Source organism: Mytilus edulis, chromosome 11 (assembly GCF_963676685.1).
Source record: "Mytilus edulis chromosome 11, xbMytEdul2.2, whole genome shotgun sequence".
NCBI lineage: Eukaryota > Metazoa > Mollusca > Bivalvia > Mytilida > Mytilidae > Mytilus > Mytilus edulis.
In genome coordinates this window covers 4,586,773-4,604,349 of record NC_092354.1, presented here as the reverse complement: position 1 = coordinate 4,604,349, position 17,577 = coordinate 4,586,773, and the positions used below count along the sequence as shown (strand labels likewise).

At 32.6% G+C, this 17,577-nt stretch overlaps 1 protein-coding gene across 1 annotated transcript in view; it reads left to right on the top strand.

The window, feature by feature from the left end:
• The window catches only part of LOC139493903 (uncharacterized), an 89,333-nt gene extending 86,645 nt beyond the window's left edge, over positions 1–2,688 (top strand). The window contains exons 19-20 of the mRNA XM_071282065.1: positions 518–802; positions 1,868–2,688. Coding sequence (XP_071138166.1) covers positions 518–802; positions 1,868–2,202 — 620 coding nt within the window. The 3' untranslated portion in view covers positions 2,203–2,688. The remainder of the gene's footprint in view (positions 1–517; positions 803–1,867) is intronic.
• Positions 2,689–17,577: the final 14,889 nt, after the last annotated feature.

Below are 17,577 nucleotides of genomic sequence, written 5' to 3'. Positions count from 1 at the left end.
GTTCCAAATGGTGAAGTTGAAATCATCCCTTCGTAAATTTTACGGACGCCATCACGAGTTGGTTGACAGTTATGGAATAACCGTATCACAAATGATATCGAATATGTTCCTTACGTCGTAACTACAATCCCCTTACCTTTCATGAATGTGACCTACCAAATTAGACTATTTACCGGATTTGAAATCACATAAGCAACACGACGGGTGCCATATGTGGCGCAGGATCTGCTTACCCTTCCGGAGCACCTGAGATCAGCCCTAGTTTTTGGTGGGGTTCGTGTTGTTTATTCTTTAGTTTTATATGTTGTATCATGTGTACTATTGTTTTTCTGGGTTTTCTTTTCATTTTTAGCCATGGCGTTGTCAGTTTGTTTTAGATTTATGAGATTGACTGTCCTTTTGGTATCGTTTGTCCCTTATTGATGCACAAACACAATGTAAGAAATTGTAAGCATTCTTTTACTTGACGATCCACTAAGCTTCTTCTTTGTTAATAAACAGATCTGTTCATTTACAGATAAAATCAGGGAAAACGAAAACAGCATCATACAAGATATACAAATCAGTCAGATTTTAGACCATATGATGACACATCTGGTGATATCAGCAGACGACAGACGTTATATTGAACATTATCCTCGACAGGATGATCAGAACAAAGCATTGCTGGATATTGTGATCAAAAGGAGGGAACCTGTTTACAGTGTGTTTGTTGATGGATTACGTATTTATGGATACGAAGATATTGCCAATGATTTGAAATGTGATTTCAGTCCAAGACCAGTATCTGCTGAAACTAAAGGTATGTCTGAAGGGTTTATTATAAACACAAACAAAGAAGGATTTTTACTGAAATCATTTTGAAAACTTGTTATATATTTATTCAAAATAGATATAATGTATTTGATTCTAAAGACTATCTTCCAGATCAATTGCGTCGTATTTAATTTATCATAAGTATACTACTTTTCTTGCATACCAAAGTAGGTCACTGGTATATATGATGAGTCTTTCAGGACGAATTTCAGTTTGTGTTAAGTAACTTTCATCTTAGACATTGTGACATTGAGTAATTATGATCTCAGACATTGAGATCAAGATTCGTTTCTACAGTTATAATGAAGTCACAGTTCATTAAGTACCTGTTACGAATCAGGCAAATATGACCTCGGATGAATTTCGCTTCTTAGATCCAACTGTAGAAAAGAATAGTGAACATATATAATGCAAAGGCATTAGTTTTGGTCAACTATAAAAAAATCAAAGTGAGAGAAAATAGAATAACAAACAAATTGGCAATTAACTATAAATTGTAAATATGTATGTTTACCATGTTTACCAGCTCTGTTTAAAATATCAAACACTTATCATATGTGTTTGATAAATTCAGAGCATACATCATCAATTTGTATGAAGAAATGTAAGATCTATCAATACTTCATTCTATGTGGATATTCAATTTATTCATGAGACATTTGATTTAAGAAAAGGGTGAATAAAACCAAAACAGTAGAAGGGCTACACACCTGAAAAGTACTAAAAAATGGCCAAATCCATCCAATGCCAACTTTGCCCGAATGAGTTGAAACCTTAGTTTCTGCATAATTTTAAAATTTATAAACGGTAAATTTAAGAAGGGTTTGTTTTAAATCATGTGAGTAGCAAAGTACTGAATACTAAGCTAATGATACTCTAGGAGACATATAATCCACCAGCAGAGGTATCGACCAAGTGGTGTAAAAAAAAAATGAAAACACGTTATAAATTTCATGTGGTCCAAATCGCTTTTCTGAATTTAACCTCATCTTTAGTCATAAAAGGTCAATAGCACTATCTTAAGAAAAAAATATTTTTTGTATTTTTGTAGGCTTATCAGTTTGGAATTTTCCATTATATAAAGTTCGTCTACAAAAGAACTACCTCAAGGTCATCACTGATATACAACACGAGAACATAGTAGATCATCTAATATCAAAAGAGGTATTGTCAGTTGATGATGGGAAGAAGATAGAATCTGGTAAAACCCCACAGGAAAAGAACAGGAATTTAATGGACATGCTGTTGCATAAAAATGAACAGGGATTTAATGAATTTCTCAAAGCCCTTCGAAAAGACTCAATTTATGCAGATCTAGCAGATCAAATAGAGAAGACAGAAGTTACTAGCACAGATATGGCAACCCTTCATAAATGCTCAAAATAAAAGAAAAACTTTATACAACAAGTTAAAGACAGCTAAGACTCACACATGTAAACAATAAATAGAAAGAGGTATTGTCAATCCAATGTTCAATGATTTGGTCACTTAAACCGCTAAGACAAACACATGTAAACAATGAATAGAAGGAGGTATTGTCAATTCTATGATCAATGATTTGGTCACTTAAACCATCAAAGTGAATGAATAACAATATATTATTGATAACAATATTGTATATTAAACATATGTCATGTGTGAGTGTCATGCTTGGCAAGGAAAAAGATAAAATATGTACCCCTTTTACGAGTATTCATTCCTGTAAACACAAATCCCCCTACGAGTGTTCGTTCCATACCATATATGTTAATTATGAAGCAGTCATGACATATTTTATATTCATATAAACTAATTTTAATGTATCTTAATATAATTATTGGGAACCAGTAATTGGAAAGTTCATATGCACTACTGTGTTTTCAAAGGTCAAAACATATGCATTTAGGTTATTATCAATTTCTTTTCAGTCATAATTGTGTATGTTAATCTCTTAAAGCTGTTCGATGTTACCTTAATAGTCAATTTAGGTCTAAATTTAAAGTCTAATGAATAATAAAGTTTGCAGTAACTAATTCAGTGACCGAATCTTGTCCTTAAGGTGTTTCTGAATTTTTTGTCATTAACTTGTTGTATATTTTGTTTATCAAACAGCTGCTTTTATATGTACATTTGTAAATAAATAAGCCTATTCATATATATAGTTTTGAACAAAAATAACATGTTATTTCACAGGAATGTTTTTGACATAAAGCATCTGTTCTGTTAAATGAACTTATCTTTCATCCATCAGAAAAAAGGATTTTAAATCTAAACAGATCAGTGATAATTGTTTGGTTATATTATATTTTCAAATAGTTGAGAACATATCAAATGTCAAAAAACATTTGAAAACCTACTACCAAGCAAATGTTTGGCCTCTTTCAAGTCAGGCTATCTGCACCATGTGTTGTTTAGTGGTGTTTTAGCGCAGTGCTATACAACTTTCTGCTTGATTTGCCTTTTTAACATTTTTTTTTCGTCACTGATGAGTCTTTTGCTACAGTTCTTCAGAAGATACCAAGACCTTGTTGATACATATTCAACTTCACAAATAATACATGATGGTCTGGAAGTATAGATTTTAGTCACTGACGTTGTTTATCATCCTAATTACGTGTTGTAGTGTTCTTTTATTTCTCTTTGTAAATTACTTTTACTGTTTAGCCCTTTTTGGTAATACCCTTTTGGAATCTTTTGGTGTGGCTCAGTACTTAAACATCTTGCCATTGTGTTATTGTGCTATGATCATTTTTGTATTCTTGTATATTTTTGCCTATGTGCTTTGGTCTATATGTCATTTTGTTTTTCCTTGTTGACATATTTGTCTTTTTGTTTTATAGAGATTAAGATTATAACACAATGTTGACTGCTATACCTCTATGTTTGACATTTAAATTTTGTTTTGTTCAAACATTGTTGTGAATATAATGGAATTTTATGCGACTGTCATACAAGTGAGAGGTTAGGCTAGCTATAAAACCAGGTTTACTTCACCATTTTCTACATAAGGAAATGCCTAAAACAAGTCACGAATATGATTTTTCCATTTGATAAGGGAATTTTCCGTTTTGAAGTTTCCTTGTATTTCTGATATTTTACTGTTTTGTAAACAAAAAATACAATGACGCTCACAATGATAAGCCTGGAATCTTTTATGAGTTTTTTTTTATTTTGTACGTCTGTTAAGGGGGCTCCTGGGTATAAATCAATTTTTATTCTAATATAGGATTTCGCTATATTTTTTCATAAATGAACTTTAACATATACTTAAAAGAAAAATGAAATAAAAAAATGGGGTCACCGTTCATTTAAGCTCACAATTTGCCTCTGAAAGAAGCATACATTTTTGTTAATGTCCTTTTTTCTGTTGAACTAACAGGAGAAATAGAGGTAATATCGAAATAAAAAAATAACCTAATTACAGAAATCGCTTAAATTTTACAATTATTTAGTTTATGTACAGCTTATTTGAAAAGACTAATGAAAAAATATAGGTCACAGATGAGTTAAAAAAGATATTTCAAATTTAATGCCAAAAAATGGCATTTTTGCACCAAAGGGAGATAATTTGGAGCTTTTTCAATGATATAAACATTTTAAAAGTCATCTGGGGCCAAACAGAATATTTTTTTTGGGTTGATTTTTGTACCATATTATAAAGTAATAACTAGTAGTGTAATAAATAAAATTTGTAATGAAAAAATAAAGGTTTATTTTTTTGCTGAAATTTTTGTACCCACAAGCCACCTTAATGATTTGAAGGAGTCGAGTGTGTAAAATTGGAATTTAAATATTCATTGTCAGTTTTACAAAATTTAACCCCCTTTTCCTTTCATCGCCAGTATCAAAATTTGTATATAAAAATAAGGAGATAGGATAAGATTGCAAATGAGACAACTATATATATCCTCCAAAGTTCAAATAAAGTTGAGGTAAGCAAGTATAGGCAACTGTATGGGCTTCAACAGTGAGAAAAACCCATACCATAAAGTCGGCTATAAAAGGTCCCAACATGACAAATATGAAACAATTCAATTGAGAAAACTAACAGCCTAATTTATGACAAAACAATTTATGAAGAACAAATTTGACAGACTTAAACCAACGACAATCACTGAACTACAGGCTCCTGACTTGGGACAGGCACATACATAATCTGGCGGGGTTAAACATATTTATGAGCCCTCAACCCTCCCCTAACCTGGAACAGTGTTTCATAGTTATTTCATTGTCTTCAACTTATTCCTTTATTCCATTATTAACTATTTCTATTGATTGTATGTGAACATGTTTATATATTCTATAATATTTAATACTGATTAGATTATGACAGAATTTGTTTGGCAACAATGATAGTCCGATTTCCTGCTTGATAATGTTCTCTTTGTACTCAATCACTCCATACGTGAAAAAAAATCCAAAGCCAGATTTGTATCAAAGTCAAACTGTTTTCATAAGCACAACTGTTTTGTTTTAAATGCCTAGTAACTTAATTTACAAATTAAATATGTTATGATACCGTTGTGTTTGTTGTTGATGTGATTATTGTGGCACTATTTGCGTTTTAGTTGTATCTTCTACTTGTATATATGTATAAACTGTTAATGCTGTCTACCTTCCTTCAAGATAAAAACAAAACTACATACATGTTCTTGTTCTTATTGATTATACGACCGCAATAAAATTTTGGGGATCGTAAAATGCTATCATGTCTGCGTCAGGGGCGTCTGAAGACATTTGGTTTCCAGACAATATCTTAAGTTTCAGTGAATGGATCTCTTTGAAATTTAAGCAAAAGGTTCAATACCACATAAGGAAGGTTGGGATTTTTTTGGGGTGATGGTCTAAACTGAACAAGCATATTTTTTGTTTCAGGACAATATATATATGTATTTTGATTTGCTCTGAAATTGTACCACAAGGATCAATTCCTCAAGTAGAAAGTTGGGATTCATGTTGGGGGTCATTGCCCAAACAGTCAGGAATTAGGGGTCAAAACGGGTCTAAAACAAGCATTTTTCTAGTTTTCAGACAATAACTCGTGTTTAAGTGTATTGACGTTTCTTAAACTGCATCACATTTTACAAAAAAGAAAAACAAATTCTGCAAGATTTAAGAAATTGTCAGTTTTCCAAACAAAATTTGGGGGTCACAATTGCTAATTATTTGTATATAGTCTGAAAACAGATTTACTAAGTAATGCACAACATCACAGGGCACAGTGTATTGCACAATAGCAAGAAATCTTCAATTGAATATAAATTCAAATCATATAACCAATTTTAAGTTCTTTGACTACATTCATTCTGTGTCAGAAACCTATAGTGTGTCAAATATTCAATTACAATCCAAATTCAGACGTGTATCAAGCTTGAATATTGTGTCCATTTTTGTCCCAACTGTTCAGGGTTGGACCTCTGCGGTCGTATGCAGCTGCGCTCCGTGAAGCAGTTCATTGTGCAATAAATCCAAGCAGCATCAACACGGTGAGTTTGACAGTCCAACCATTCGAAAAATCAGAACCGAGGTGAAAGAAAGTCATATTCAAACTCATAAGCTGACAACGCTAATCAACCAATAGACAAACAACAGTTTAACAAATGCAATATAAAAAACTAGACTGAACAGCACAAAGCCTACTAAAAACCGGTAGCTGGAAGCTCTTTTTCGAACAATGAAAGGGATATACTGTTTATATCAGCAGACACATTTATTCAAAGATGAAGGAAACCTGATTAAAATAAAGGTTCCTTTGCGACAAAATATCATTGTATATCTTACAAGTCCCTAATCAAACAATTGCCAAGATAGCAGATGTTTGAAATCATCGATCAAACCAATAGCAAATGTACAAAATGCCGCTCAGAATATATTCAAACGATTATCTATAAATAGGTCTGTATACTTTAGAGATAACTGTATTGTATTTGAAGCTTTTCGGACATGCGTCTGTAGTTTTACGAATATTTGCGACAATGAAACTACCGATAGACGTCCGCAAAGCTTCGCATATACATTACAATTAGCAGTAATCATACATAATTATCATTTGATAATTAATCATCAAATTAATATAAAAAAAAACTATATAGTAATTCCTCAATTTTTTTCCAGAAAATAGAATTATTTGATATATACATATATAAATGTTTTAATAATTCAACTGAAATTCCAATAAAAATTGTGCGCGAACGTGTAGGGTGCGAACGGACTTCGGGGCGAACATCTGAGGTGCGAACGTGTAAGTGCGAAAGTGTATTGGGCGCAAACGAACCTGATACCATTCACATATAGTACAATTATCACTATACTAATGCAAAATAAACAAATTATTCAATTATAGTCATTATTCCAGTTTATTTTACTTTATATTGGTGAAATTGCATATCAATACATACTGGTATTCAAAATGTCGGCGTCATTAGTTGCTGACAGGGAAATACAGAATTGTATATTCCAAAGAATTTGGTATAGCACAAGACTTTAAAAGATATCGCAAAATAAAGTTTTTGCACCTGAGATTACCCCCAGTTTTTAATTGTCCATCTGATCAATTCTAGAAAAAATATATGTTTAAATAATTACGTGCTATTTGGAACATATTCACCAAAAAGTGATAATTAGTTATACTGTTTGATTAAAAAAAGAGGGACAAAAGATACCAGAGAAACAGTCAAATTCACAAATCGAAAAAAAAACAACGCCAAGGCTAAAAAAGAAAAAGACAAGCAGACAAACAAAAGTACGCATGTCACAACATAGAAAACTAAAGACTAAGAAAAATGAACCCCACACAAATCTAGGGGTGATCTCAGATGAACATGTGGCACCCGTCGTGTTGCTCAAGTTATCAAAATCCGGTAAATAGTCTAATTCGGTACGTCACATTAATGAAAGGGAAATGACTTGTAGTTTTTTTCTGTTTGTCCTTTTCATTTTTAGCCATGGCGTTGTCAGTTTGTTTAAGATTTGTGAGTTTGACTGTCCCTTTGGTATCTTTCGTCCCTCTTTTCTTTTCCAGATGTAAGTCAAGATATGAGGCCGACTTAACTGTATCTGTTGTATCATTTATCTCTAGTTCGAATGGATAGATGCGTTCAACAGAGTGACCAAATTTTGAATTAGTTAGTGAAAGAACATCTACTAAATAGCGTAAAGTGGAGTTAAAGGGTATTGTTAACTTCTTATCTTTCTTCCTAAAAAGTTCCTAAATGAAGTCAGTCTCGTGATAATAAAGATAAAAGTCGGCAAGAAGAGGGATACAATTGGTTCCCATTGGAATGCCGACAGTCTGTTGAAAAACACGTCCTCCGAACGGATCAAATAGGTTGTCAATCAAGAAATCAAGCATCTTGATAATATCAATTTTAGAGAATGTTTTGTTTGAATCAGAGTGATCCTTGACAAAGTAGGATGTATCCCTCTCTAAGACAAGATACTTGTATCTGCGTTGGCCAATCTTTTTTTTATGAAATTAAGCAATACCAACTCTTTCAAATTCTTTTTTAGTTTGGATGCGGAATACTTATGTAAAGTGTAGAAAAGTCAAATGTTTTAATAATACTGCAAGATGAAAGAGAATTAGATTGTACATACTCTAAAAGAACTTTGGAAATGTTTAGTATCCACATCTGATTCACGCCATCTAGAATAGGCAGCTTCACAATAACTTTGTAGCCTCGCTTTGATCGCTGATACAATGAATGTTAAGAGGTTTCTTGGAGCACTTATTAGACCCAGCAATACACCGATTTGTAAAGAAATAATATAAAAATCTACAAATTCGGATACTTTAAAACAAAATTGGCTTTTTCTGTGGAAACAAAATTGGCGTTTTCTGTGGAAACAAAATGTGTTCATAGACATACTTATGCAGTTATAACACAACATGTGCACTTCATATCACAAATGATTTCATCTTTGTATGGTTTCGGAGGATGTGCGGCTTAATGAAATTTGATTCCTCCTTTAGTAGTATCTATATTATTGTTAATACATTTGTCAAACTAAAATTGTGATAATAGTTTAGATGACGTTTTGTTTACTTAATATTTATCTAGATCAAGGTAAATGAATGTACAGCGGATGTATATACGATGTTAACAATACCTGTGCTAGTATCAGTTATTTAACATAACGGTGTCATAAAAAGGATTCATATCACTGAAAGATCACAACGGGAGTTCCACTTAAATGTTAACTTGTTCACGTTTTTAAAAGATGACTAAAAATAGTTCCACAGGTTATCTTTCATGTTCTACAGTATAGTATAAGGTGATTCATAAAAAAAAATTACAATGATTGTATAATGCTCCCTCTATAAAATTATATCTATAATAAAGTGTGTTCACTTCTTTTTTTGACGTTTTAACTAACTGAATTAAGATTTTTAAAATGAAATATCTGCACATTTCTGCAATGTTTAACCTGAAAACAAGTAACTCGATGGGGTTATTTCTTCCTCTTGCAATTCAAACTATGATTGGTAAAAAAGAAACGAACAATCTTTTTTATAAACCATTCATGGCATATTTAATCACCAAAGGTTATATCACAGATATCTTAGATCCACACAAAAATTCACATCTTCATGACTTATGAGTTAAAATTCAAAAAGTTTTCAAATACATTTACCGGCTGTGATCAATTCTAAGTACGTCTCATCTCAGTCCCCTCCCGCTTTAATGTGTGGTAAATGTTGTGTTTGATGTTGTATTAAAATTTAAATTGATATTGAAAGTTTTTATAACGATTTAAAAAAAACATTTTGCTGTTTAATGTCTGACATAAATCGTTATAGTTTATACCTTTTCTTATAATGTTATTTGATAGTAGAAATAAGAAAAAAAACTCACGAAAAACAAGTATTGACGGCCAATTCCCAAAGATTAATTGTGTTGTGATTATAAATAATGCAGTGTTACCATATACATGTAAGTTGCATGGAAGCGAAATAAAGCAGAATGATTCCTAACATTTTGTTACTTTTCATCCTATTGACTTTCTATTTCGCTAAGACACAAGATTACTAAACAACCTTTATATCTAATTTTAGATTTATGAGTTTGACTGTCCCTTTGGTATCTTTCGTCCCTCTTCTTTTACGTCATTTTAAAAATGATTATGATATTTATTCATCTTTCATCTTTTGTATACAGTGTAAATCTTTTCAAGCATACTGTACATTTTATTTTGAAATAATTTTTCTTTCAGAGTTTTATCCAATAATTTTTACCAACACTTCTCTATAATTTAAATAAAACAAAATGTACATTTTATTTTCAAAACAATGCGTTTGATCAAATAATGTATTTTCCAAACACTTTTCTATACTTTTATTAATTGCTTTGCCTAACCGTTATTGATTTTATAATCCCACATTTAATGATGTTAAATTATTTATTTCAAATGTATATAGATTAAGCAATATGTTTGAGACGTAAGATATATCAGCAGACCCTATGTCCTTGACATTAAAAGTGCATGCTCGTGTCATGTCCAGATGTTTATTAAATTATCATCTATCCACCACGACTTGTTCAGGTATTTAACCTATCCAAATGGCTATATATTTGCTGCATTAAACCTATCCAAAAGGTATATATACTTTTAACATATAGCCTATCTGAATGATATTGATATTTTCTGCATTACACCTATTCTAATCTAAATACTGAAATGGCTATGTGAATATTATACTTGAGATATATTCGGTTGTTTTTAAAGCAAATTTGCTTCTTCAATGAGGTTAGCAAAGTTTGATTCGCAGTTTAAAATTTGTTTAATAAATTTGATACGCTTGTTCGCATGGTGAGAATTTAATTAAGATATATAAGTTGTATTTAATTTTTTTCTTCAAAAAGGTAAATAAAGTTTTGAATGACAATATAAAATCTGAACATATTTACGGAAAAAAATTGACTAAGTTGCAAGACACTTTAAAAAATAAACGTAAAAAAAACCCCCAAAATTGGCTTTTGCTAAAAGTGAATATTGTAAAATCGTAATTTGTCTGCCTGTAGATAAATGGAAAAAGAATGCTTCAATAGGATATTTGATTCATGTAAAACTTTTCAACACTGATGCTGTGAGTACAAATATTACACGTTACAGGTACCTTTGACCCCACTAAAGATTGACTCCACATGTGTCACCCGTCGTGATGCTTACGTTATAACATATTTAACAGTGAATAGACTAATTCGGTAGGTCACATTCATGAAAGGAAAGTGGATTATAGTTACGACGTAATGAACATATCCGATATCATGTGTGACACGGTTATTCCATAATGGTCAACCAAATTGTGATGACGTCCGTAAAATTTACGATGGATTGATTTTAACTACACACTTTAATAGCTTCCTTGTAAGTAGAAACCTTTTATCAAGAATATCATGATAGGAAATTCAAGCACGGGAATATCGTATCCATTAGGAGATATTTACCCCGTGTGCAGGTGCTGCTGGAATGTAGCAACTTAGAAATGGAAAGTTCACAATTGGGAACCTGATATCATCTCTGTTGTCGTAAAATTTTGTTTTCAACCGATCCTTATTGTCAATTTCTAGATGTAGGTGAAGATATGAGACCGACTAAGTCACTTAACCGTATATGTTATATCCTTTATATATAGTTCGATGGGATAGATGCGTTCAGCATAGTCGTCAAATTTTGAATTATTTAGTGAAAGAACGTAATCTATATAACGGAAAATAGAGTTAAAGGATATTTCTAACTTCCCGTCTTTCTTTCTAAGAAGTTCATGTATGAAGTCTGCTTCATAATAATAAAAAAAAAAACAAGTCGGCAAGAAGAGGGGTACAATTGGTTCCTATTGGAATGCCGAAAGTCTGTTGAAAAACACCTCCTCCGAAAGTAATAAATATGGTGTTAATCAATAAATCATCTTAATAATGTCTCTTTCAGAGAATTTTTTGTTTGATTCAGAGTGATTCTTTACAAAGTAAGATTTAGCATTCCCTAAGACAAGATACTTGTTTCTACGTTGGCAATTCTTTTTTTAGGAAGCAAAGCAATACCAACTCTTACATTTTTTTTTAGTTTGGAATGTGGAATACTTGTGTAAAGTATAAAAAAGTCAAAGTTTTAATACTATTGCAAGACGAAAGAGAGTTAGATTGTATCTCTTTTAAAAGATCTTTGGAATTTTTAAGTATTCGCATCCGATTTACGCAAGAGATGGAGAACTTAGATGACCCAGCAATGTATCGTTGTTTGTATGGACACTTATGTAGTTTAGGTATCCAATACATTGATGGACGTTCCAGTTCTTCATCTTTGGTTGAAATTATAAAGGAACATAGAGCTGACATATGATTATCCAGGATCTCATTTTTGGTAAGGGTATAAGTTGAGTTTCCAAGTGAAGTCTCAATACCTAATTCGTTTATCAGCCAGTTATTGTAATGTGTTTCACACACACAAACGATGTTGTTTGGGACTCTATCTGCGGGAACAACAACATATTTGTCAAGGAGGTAGGACAAGTGTTTTGCAACCTTTGGAACCTTAAAGGTTGACGAAGCATGGGCATTGATAGACCCACTCAGTTTCATTATTGTGATGTGTACCAATGACCTCACAGCCTTTATCCATGTGGAAAGAGTGTCTACGTCTTCCTTCTCGCGCTTAGCCCATTGGCTTAGCCTATAATCCTCGACTAAATCCATCAAAATTTCCAATTGATGGATTCAGGCTCACGATATTTTGAACCTTTCGAGTGCAATCAGGAGGTTTAGACTTGAAGTCGTCAGTATTGAGAATTTTAGTTGCAATAGGTTTGGTATAGGTTTAAGGAATAATTAGTACATACTGATCTTTGAAATGATGAGGTATTTTCGATTAAACTAATTTATGATAAAGGTTATTGCCTAAGTTGACGTAATCGAGACCATTGTTTGCAAAAGAAAGATTAAGAAATTTTGTTTTCTCTTAATCATATTTTCAAGTGCGGACTGTAATGTATTAGTAAATGTACGTTAACGTTTTTATGTAAGGCTACAATCTAAAATAAAGTGTGTATTTATTAAATCCATAAGCACTGTGAAGATTTTTAGGATTTTGGAAATAATATATTAGTTCTTCTTATTTCTGATACAAGAGATATAAAATATATGTCTATCTCGTGTATTTTCGACTGAATACATCGATCGCTATGCATTTAACTATTTATACAACATCTTGTATCGTGACGTTATAACATTATGATAAAAATGGACAACTTTATTGTAAAGAAAACATGACATAACGTTGGTGAAATTTCCTTACATCAGAAATGAACATATGTATATATACCGAGGGGGTTTGATTCGGTAACACACCCAGATACATTGTAGCGTAAGCAGCTGGGTTGAAAAGGGGAAACCATTCGGTAATTTGATCTTGAGATATTTATTCAACATGACAATTATAATTGATAAGTTATCAATTATAATTGTCATGTTGAAAAATATCTAAAGATTAAGTTACCGAATGATTCCCCCTTTTCAACCCAATTGTAACTTCATGGCAAACACAATGAATGGAATATTTTTTTTTTATTTTTCGATTCCGCATGATGGATCAAGCTGGGTCATTATGATTACAACTCTTCCCTAGTTGGAGAGATGGTATGCGCCTTCAACACGTTTAAGTAATGTAATCAAGCCTTGTGCATTATGTATGTGATGTCCCTAGTAATGAGTCTGTAATTCTGTGGTTGCTGTATAAAATATTTGTTTTTCATAATTGTATAATTAGTCATCAGAGGTACCAGGATTATAATTTCATACGTTAGACGCACATTGTGTTTCGTCTACACAAGACTCATCGGTGACGTTCAGATCAAAATAGATAGAAAGCTTAACAAGTAAAAAGTTAAAGAACATTGAGGATAACAGTTTTCATTTCCTGGCCTTTCTAGCTGACTTTGCGTTTGTATTTAGCTCATTTTCGAATGCCGTACAATGACCTATTTTTGTAAATTTTTATAACATTTGGTCTCGTGTGGGAAGTTGTGTCATTTGCAACTGTTTCATATATTCTTATTGTTATATTATATGTACATGAATCATCTTTTTGTATATATACATGTATATCCATGTAGGGCTTTATTATGATTAGAAGGAGAATGTGGATAGTCATTGTTGATGCCATATGTTGATACAAGATATATTATAAATGTCTATCTCGTGTATTTTCGATTGAATCTACTATCCAACATATTGTATTGTGACGTTATAACTTATTGATAAAAATGACAACTTTATTGTAAAGGAAAACATGACTTAACGTTTGTGAAATTTCCTGACACCAGAAATGAACATTTGTTTTTACCGAGGCGTTTTGATTTGGTAACACAACCAGAAACATTGTAGCGTAAGTAACTTGGTTGAAAAGGGGAAACCATTTTCAACATGACAATAATAATTGAATTTTTGTTCACCATTGTAACTTCATGGCAAACAAAATAAGTGGAATATTTTTTTTTAATTTTCGATTCCGCATGATAGATCAAGCTGGGTCATTATGATTACAACTCTTCCCTAGTTGGAGAGATGGTATGCGCCTTCAACACGTTTAAGTAATGTAACCAAGCCTTGTGCATTATGTATGTGATGTCCCTAGTAATGAGTCTGTAATTCTGTGGTTGCTGTATACAATATTTGTTTTTCATAATTGTATAATTAGTCATCAGAGGTACCAGGATTATAATTTCAAATGTGGTCATTTTGATAAATTTCCTGTTACTAAACTTTGAATTTTTCGAAAAACTAAGGATTTTCTTATCCCAGGCATAGATTACCTTCGTCGTATTTGGCACAACTTTTTGGAACTTTGGATCCTCAATGCTCTTCAACTTTTTACTTGTTTGGCTTTATAAATATTTTGATATGAGCGTCACTGATGAGTCTTATGTAGACGAAACGCGCGTCTGGCGTACTAAATTATAATCCTGGTATCTTTGATAACTATTTACACCACTGGGTCGATGCCACTGCTGGTGGACGTTTCGTCCCCGAGGGTATCACCAGCCCAGTAGTCAACACTTCGGTGTTGACATGAATATCAATAATGTGGTCATTTTGATAAATTTCCTGTTACTAAACTTTGAATTTTTCGAAAAACTAAGGATTTTCTTATCCCAGGCATAGATTACCTTCGTCGTATTTGGCACAACTTTTTGGAACTTTGGATCCTCAATGCTCTTCAACTTTTTACTTGTTTGGCTTTATAAATATTTTGATATGAGCGTCACTGATGAGTCTTATGTAGACGAAACGCGCGTCTGGCGTACTAAATTATAATCCTGGTATCTTTGATAACTATCATACGTTAGACGCACATTGTGTTTCGTCTACACAAGACTCATCGGTGACGTTCAGATCAAAATAGATAGAAAGCTTAACAAGTAAAAAGTTAAAGAACATTGAGGATAACAGTTTTCATTTCCTGGCCTTTCTAGCTGACTTTGCGTTTGTATTTAGCTCATTGTCGAATGCCGTACAATGACCTATTTTTGTAAATTTTTATAACATTTGGTCTCGTGTGGGAAGTTGTGTCATTTGCAACTGTATCATATATTCTTATTGTTATATTATATGTACATGAATCATCTTTTTGTATATACATGTATATCCAAGTAGGGCTTTATTATGATTGGACGGAGAATGTGGGTAGCCCTTATTGATGCCATATGTCACTGTTTTAATGACTTCGGTTTATTATGGGGTCTTCATGGCCATGGTTTTCCTGTCAACAGCATATCAGCCACCTTGGTGGTATAATCTTTTATGGTAATGCGTTGTGTCTGAATACAAGAGGAGGTGCATTTAACAATTGCCGGCTTGGAAATTAGTCTTTGCTGCTCCGCCACTCATCATTTACCTTTCAGAGTAAGTATGGAACGCCCCAGCTGTATTATTCGTCATAATAGACTGTTGTCAGAAAAACTATTCAACAACGTCAATTGGTGTGGCGAAACATATTAAACATGTTCCTTGGCTTATACATTGTTATAATAAACGCCAACGAAAACTTTTTGGCGTTTCAAAGCATTAGGATATTTGTATGGCGTATACACCTAGTCAGTTTTGAGGTTAAAAGAATGCATGCAAATATTAGCATAATGAAGATTATGAATACCAGACAAAATAACACAACAAAATGCAATTACAGACAGACTTATGAAAAAATAGACAGACGGATGGATACACAGTATGGTAGACATATAGACCGACTGGTAGACAGGTATATACAGACTGTTGGGAACATACACAGACTGTTGGAAACGTAAATTGGCTGGTAAAAATGTAGATACTTGTATAATTAATAATTATGCAACAAAGAGACAAAATGATACACATGTAGACAGAATATTAAACACCAAGACGGACTAGTGAATATGAACTCAGACTATTGAACATGCACACATAGACAAACCGGTGAAAAAAATGTAAACGGACTAGCTAGTGGACAAATACACACTTGTAAACACTTAACCAGACTGTTGAGAATAAAGACAGACTACGGGACTATTCAAAAGACTGGTAAAAATGAAGACAAACTTTTGGACACATAGACAGAATGATGAACATGTAGACAGACTTGTGTTATTGCAATTTGACAAAAAATAATTGCCAGTGTATCAATCTTATTGTAACTCTATTCTAGATTTTGCCAAAATTGAAACTATATATAATACTGTGGATCTACTAACAGATGACCATGTTAACCTGAATAATATTAATGATACTGTAAAGGATATTGGTGATATATTTTCAACTCCTCAAAACATACGTTTGGAACTTACAATCCGAAAAAATCTGATAAAGATAAAATTGAGAATGTACATGGGGAATGTGTCAAAGAGACAACAACCCGACCATAAAAAAAACTACAGCAGAAGTTCACTAACAGGTCTTCAATGTAGCGAAAAATTCCCGCACCCAGAGGCGTCCTTCAGCTGGCCCCTAAACAAATGACCTACAATGCGCAAAAACGGAAATCGAATGAACCATGATTTGACAACAAATGCAGGCAAAAACCAAAAAGACAAGGCGCACTCAAAGACTATACAGACTATGTAAATCATAATTTTGTACTTTTAAAATATCTTACTGTATTTGTTTACCTTAACTATTCTATTTGTATTTATGTTATATGTTTCTCTGTAAACTTGTATTTAGTTTTTAGAGAATAAAGTATCTATCTATCTATCTAACTTTGTTGGGTTTAATATTCAGACTTGTGTAAATATAGTAAAACCAATACAACGGGGAACAATATTGGCATGGGGGAAAATGACTTTATGTCAACGTATCACCAAATTTTCGTGGGAGAAGAATGGCAATTATCGTAAATTTCCCCTAGGGAAGAATTGGTTCATACTAGTTTCCCCCGGGGGAAAAATGGCATGGGCTCAAAATGGCTATATACCATCGGCCCAATGACAGTTAGTATTTGCTGTTCCACTTACTCAACATACAGTAACAACCTGTGAGGAGTAAGGGTAAAGACAGATAGGTTTGAGTCAAAACAGTGTATCTGTGCGAAATGACATGTATTCCTGTGGACTGTTTACTTTGTGAATTAGCACTTTTAAAATGCATGCATAGCTTGTCTGTCTGTAGTGTATATGCGTATAATGCCGTGCCCTGAAAATGCACTGAATGCGCCATTGGACGTTAATACCTAGCCATCGACAGCAAATCTGATGGAAAATAAATTCCTATTGCTATATTGGATGAATACTACTGATTTTATCTATACATGTATTAT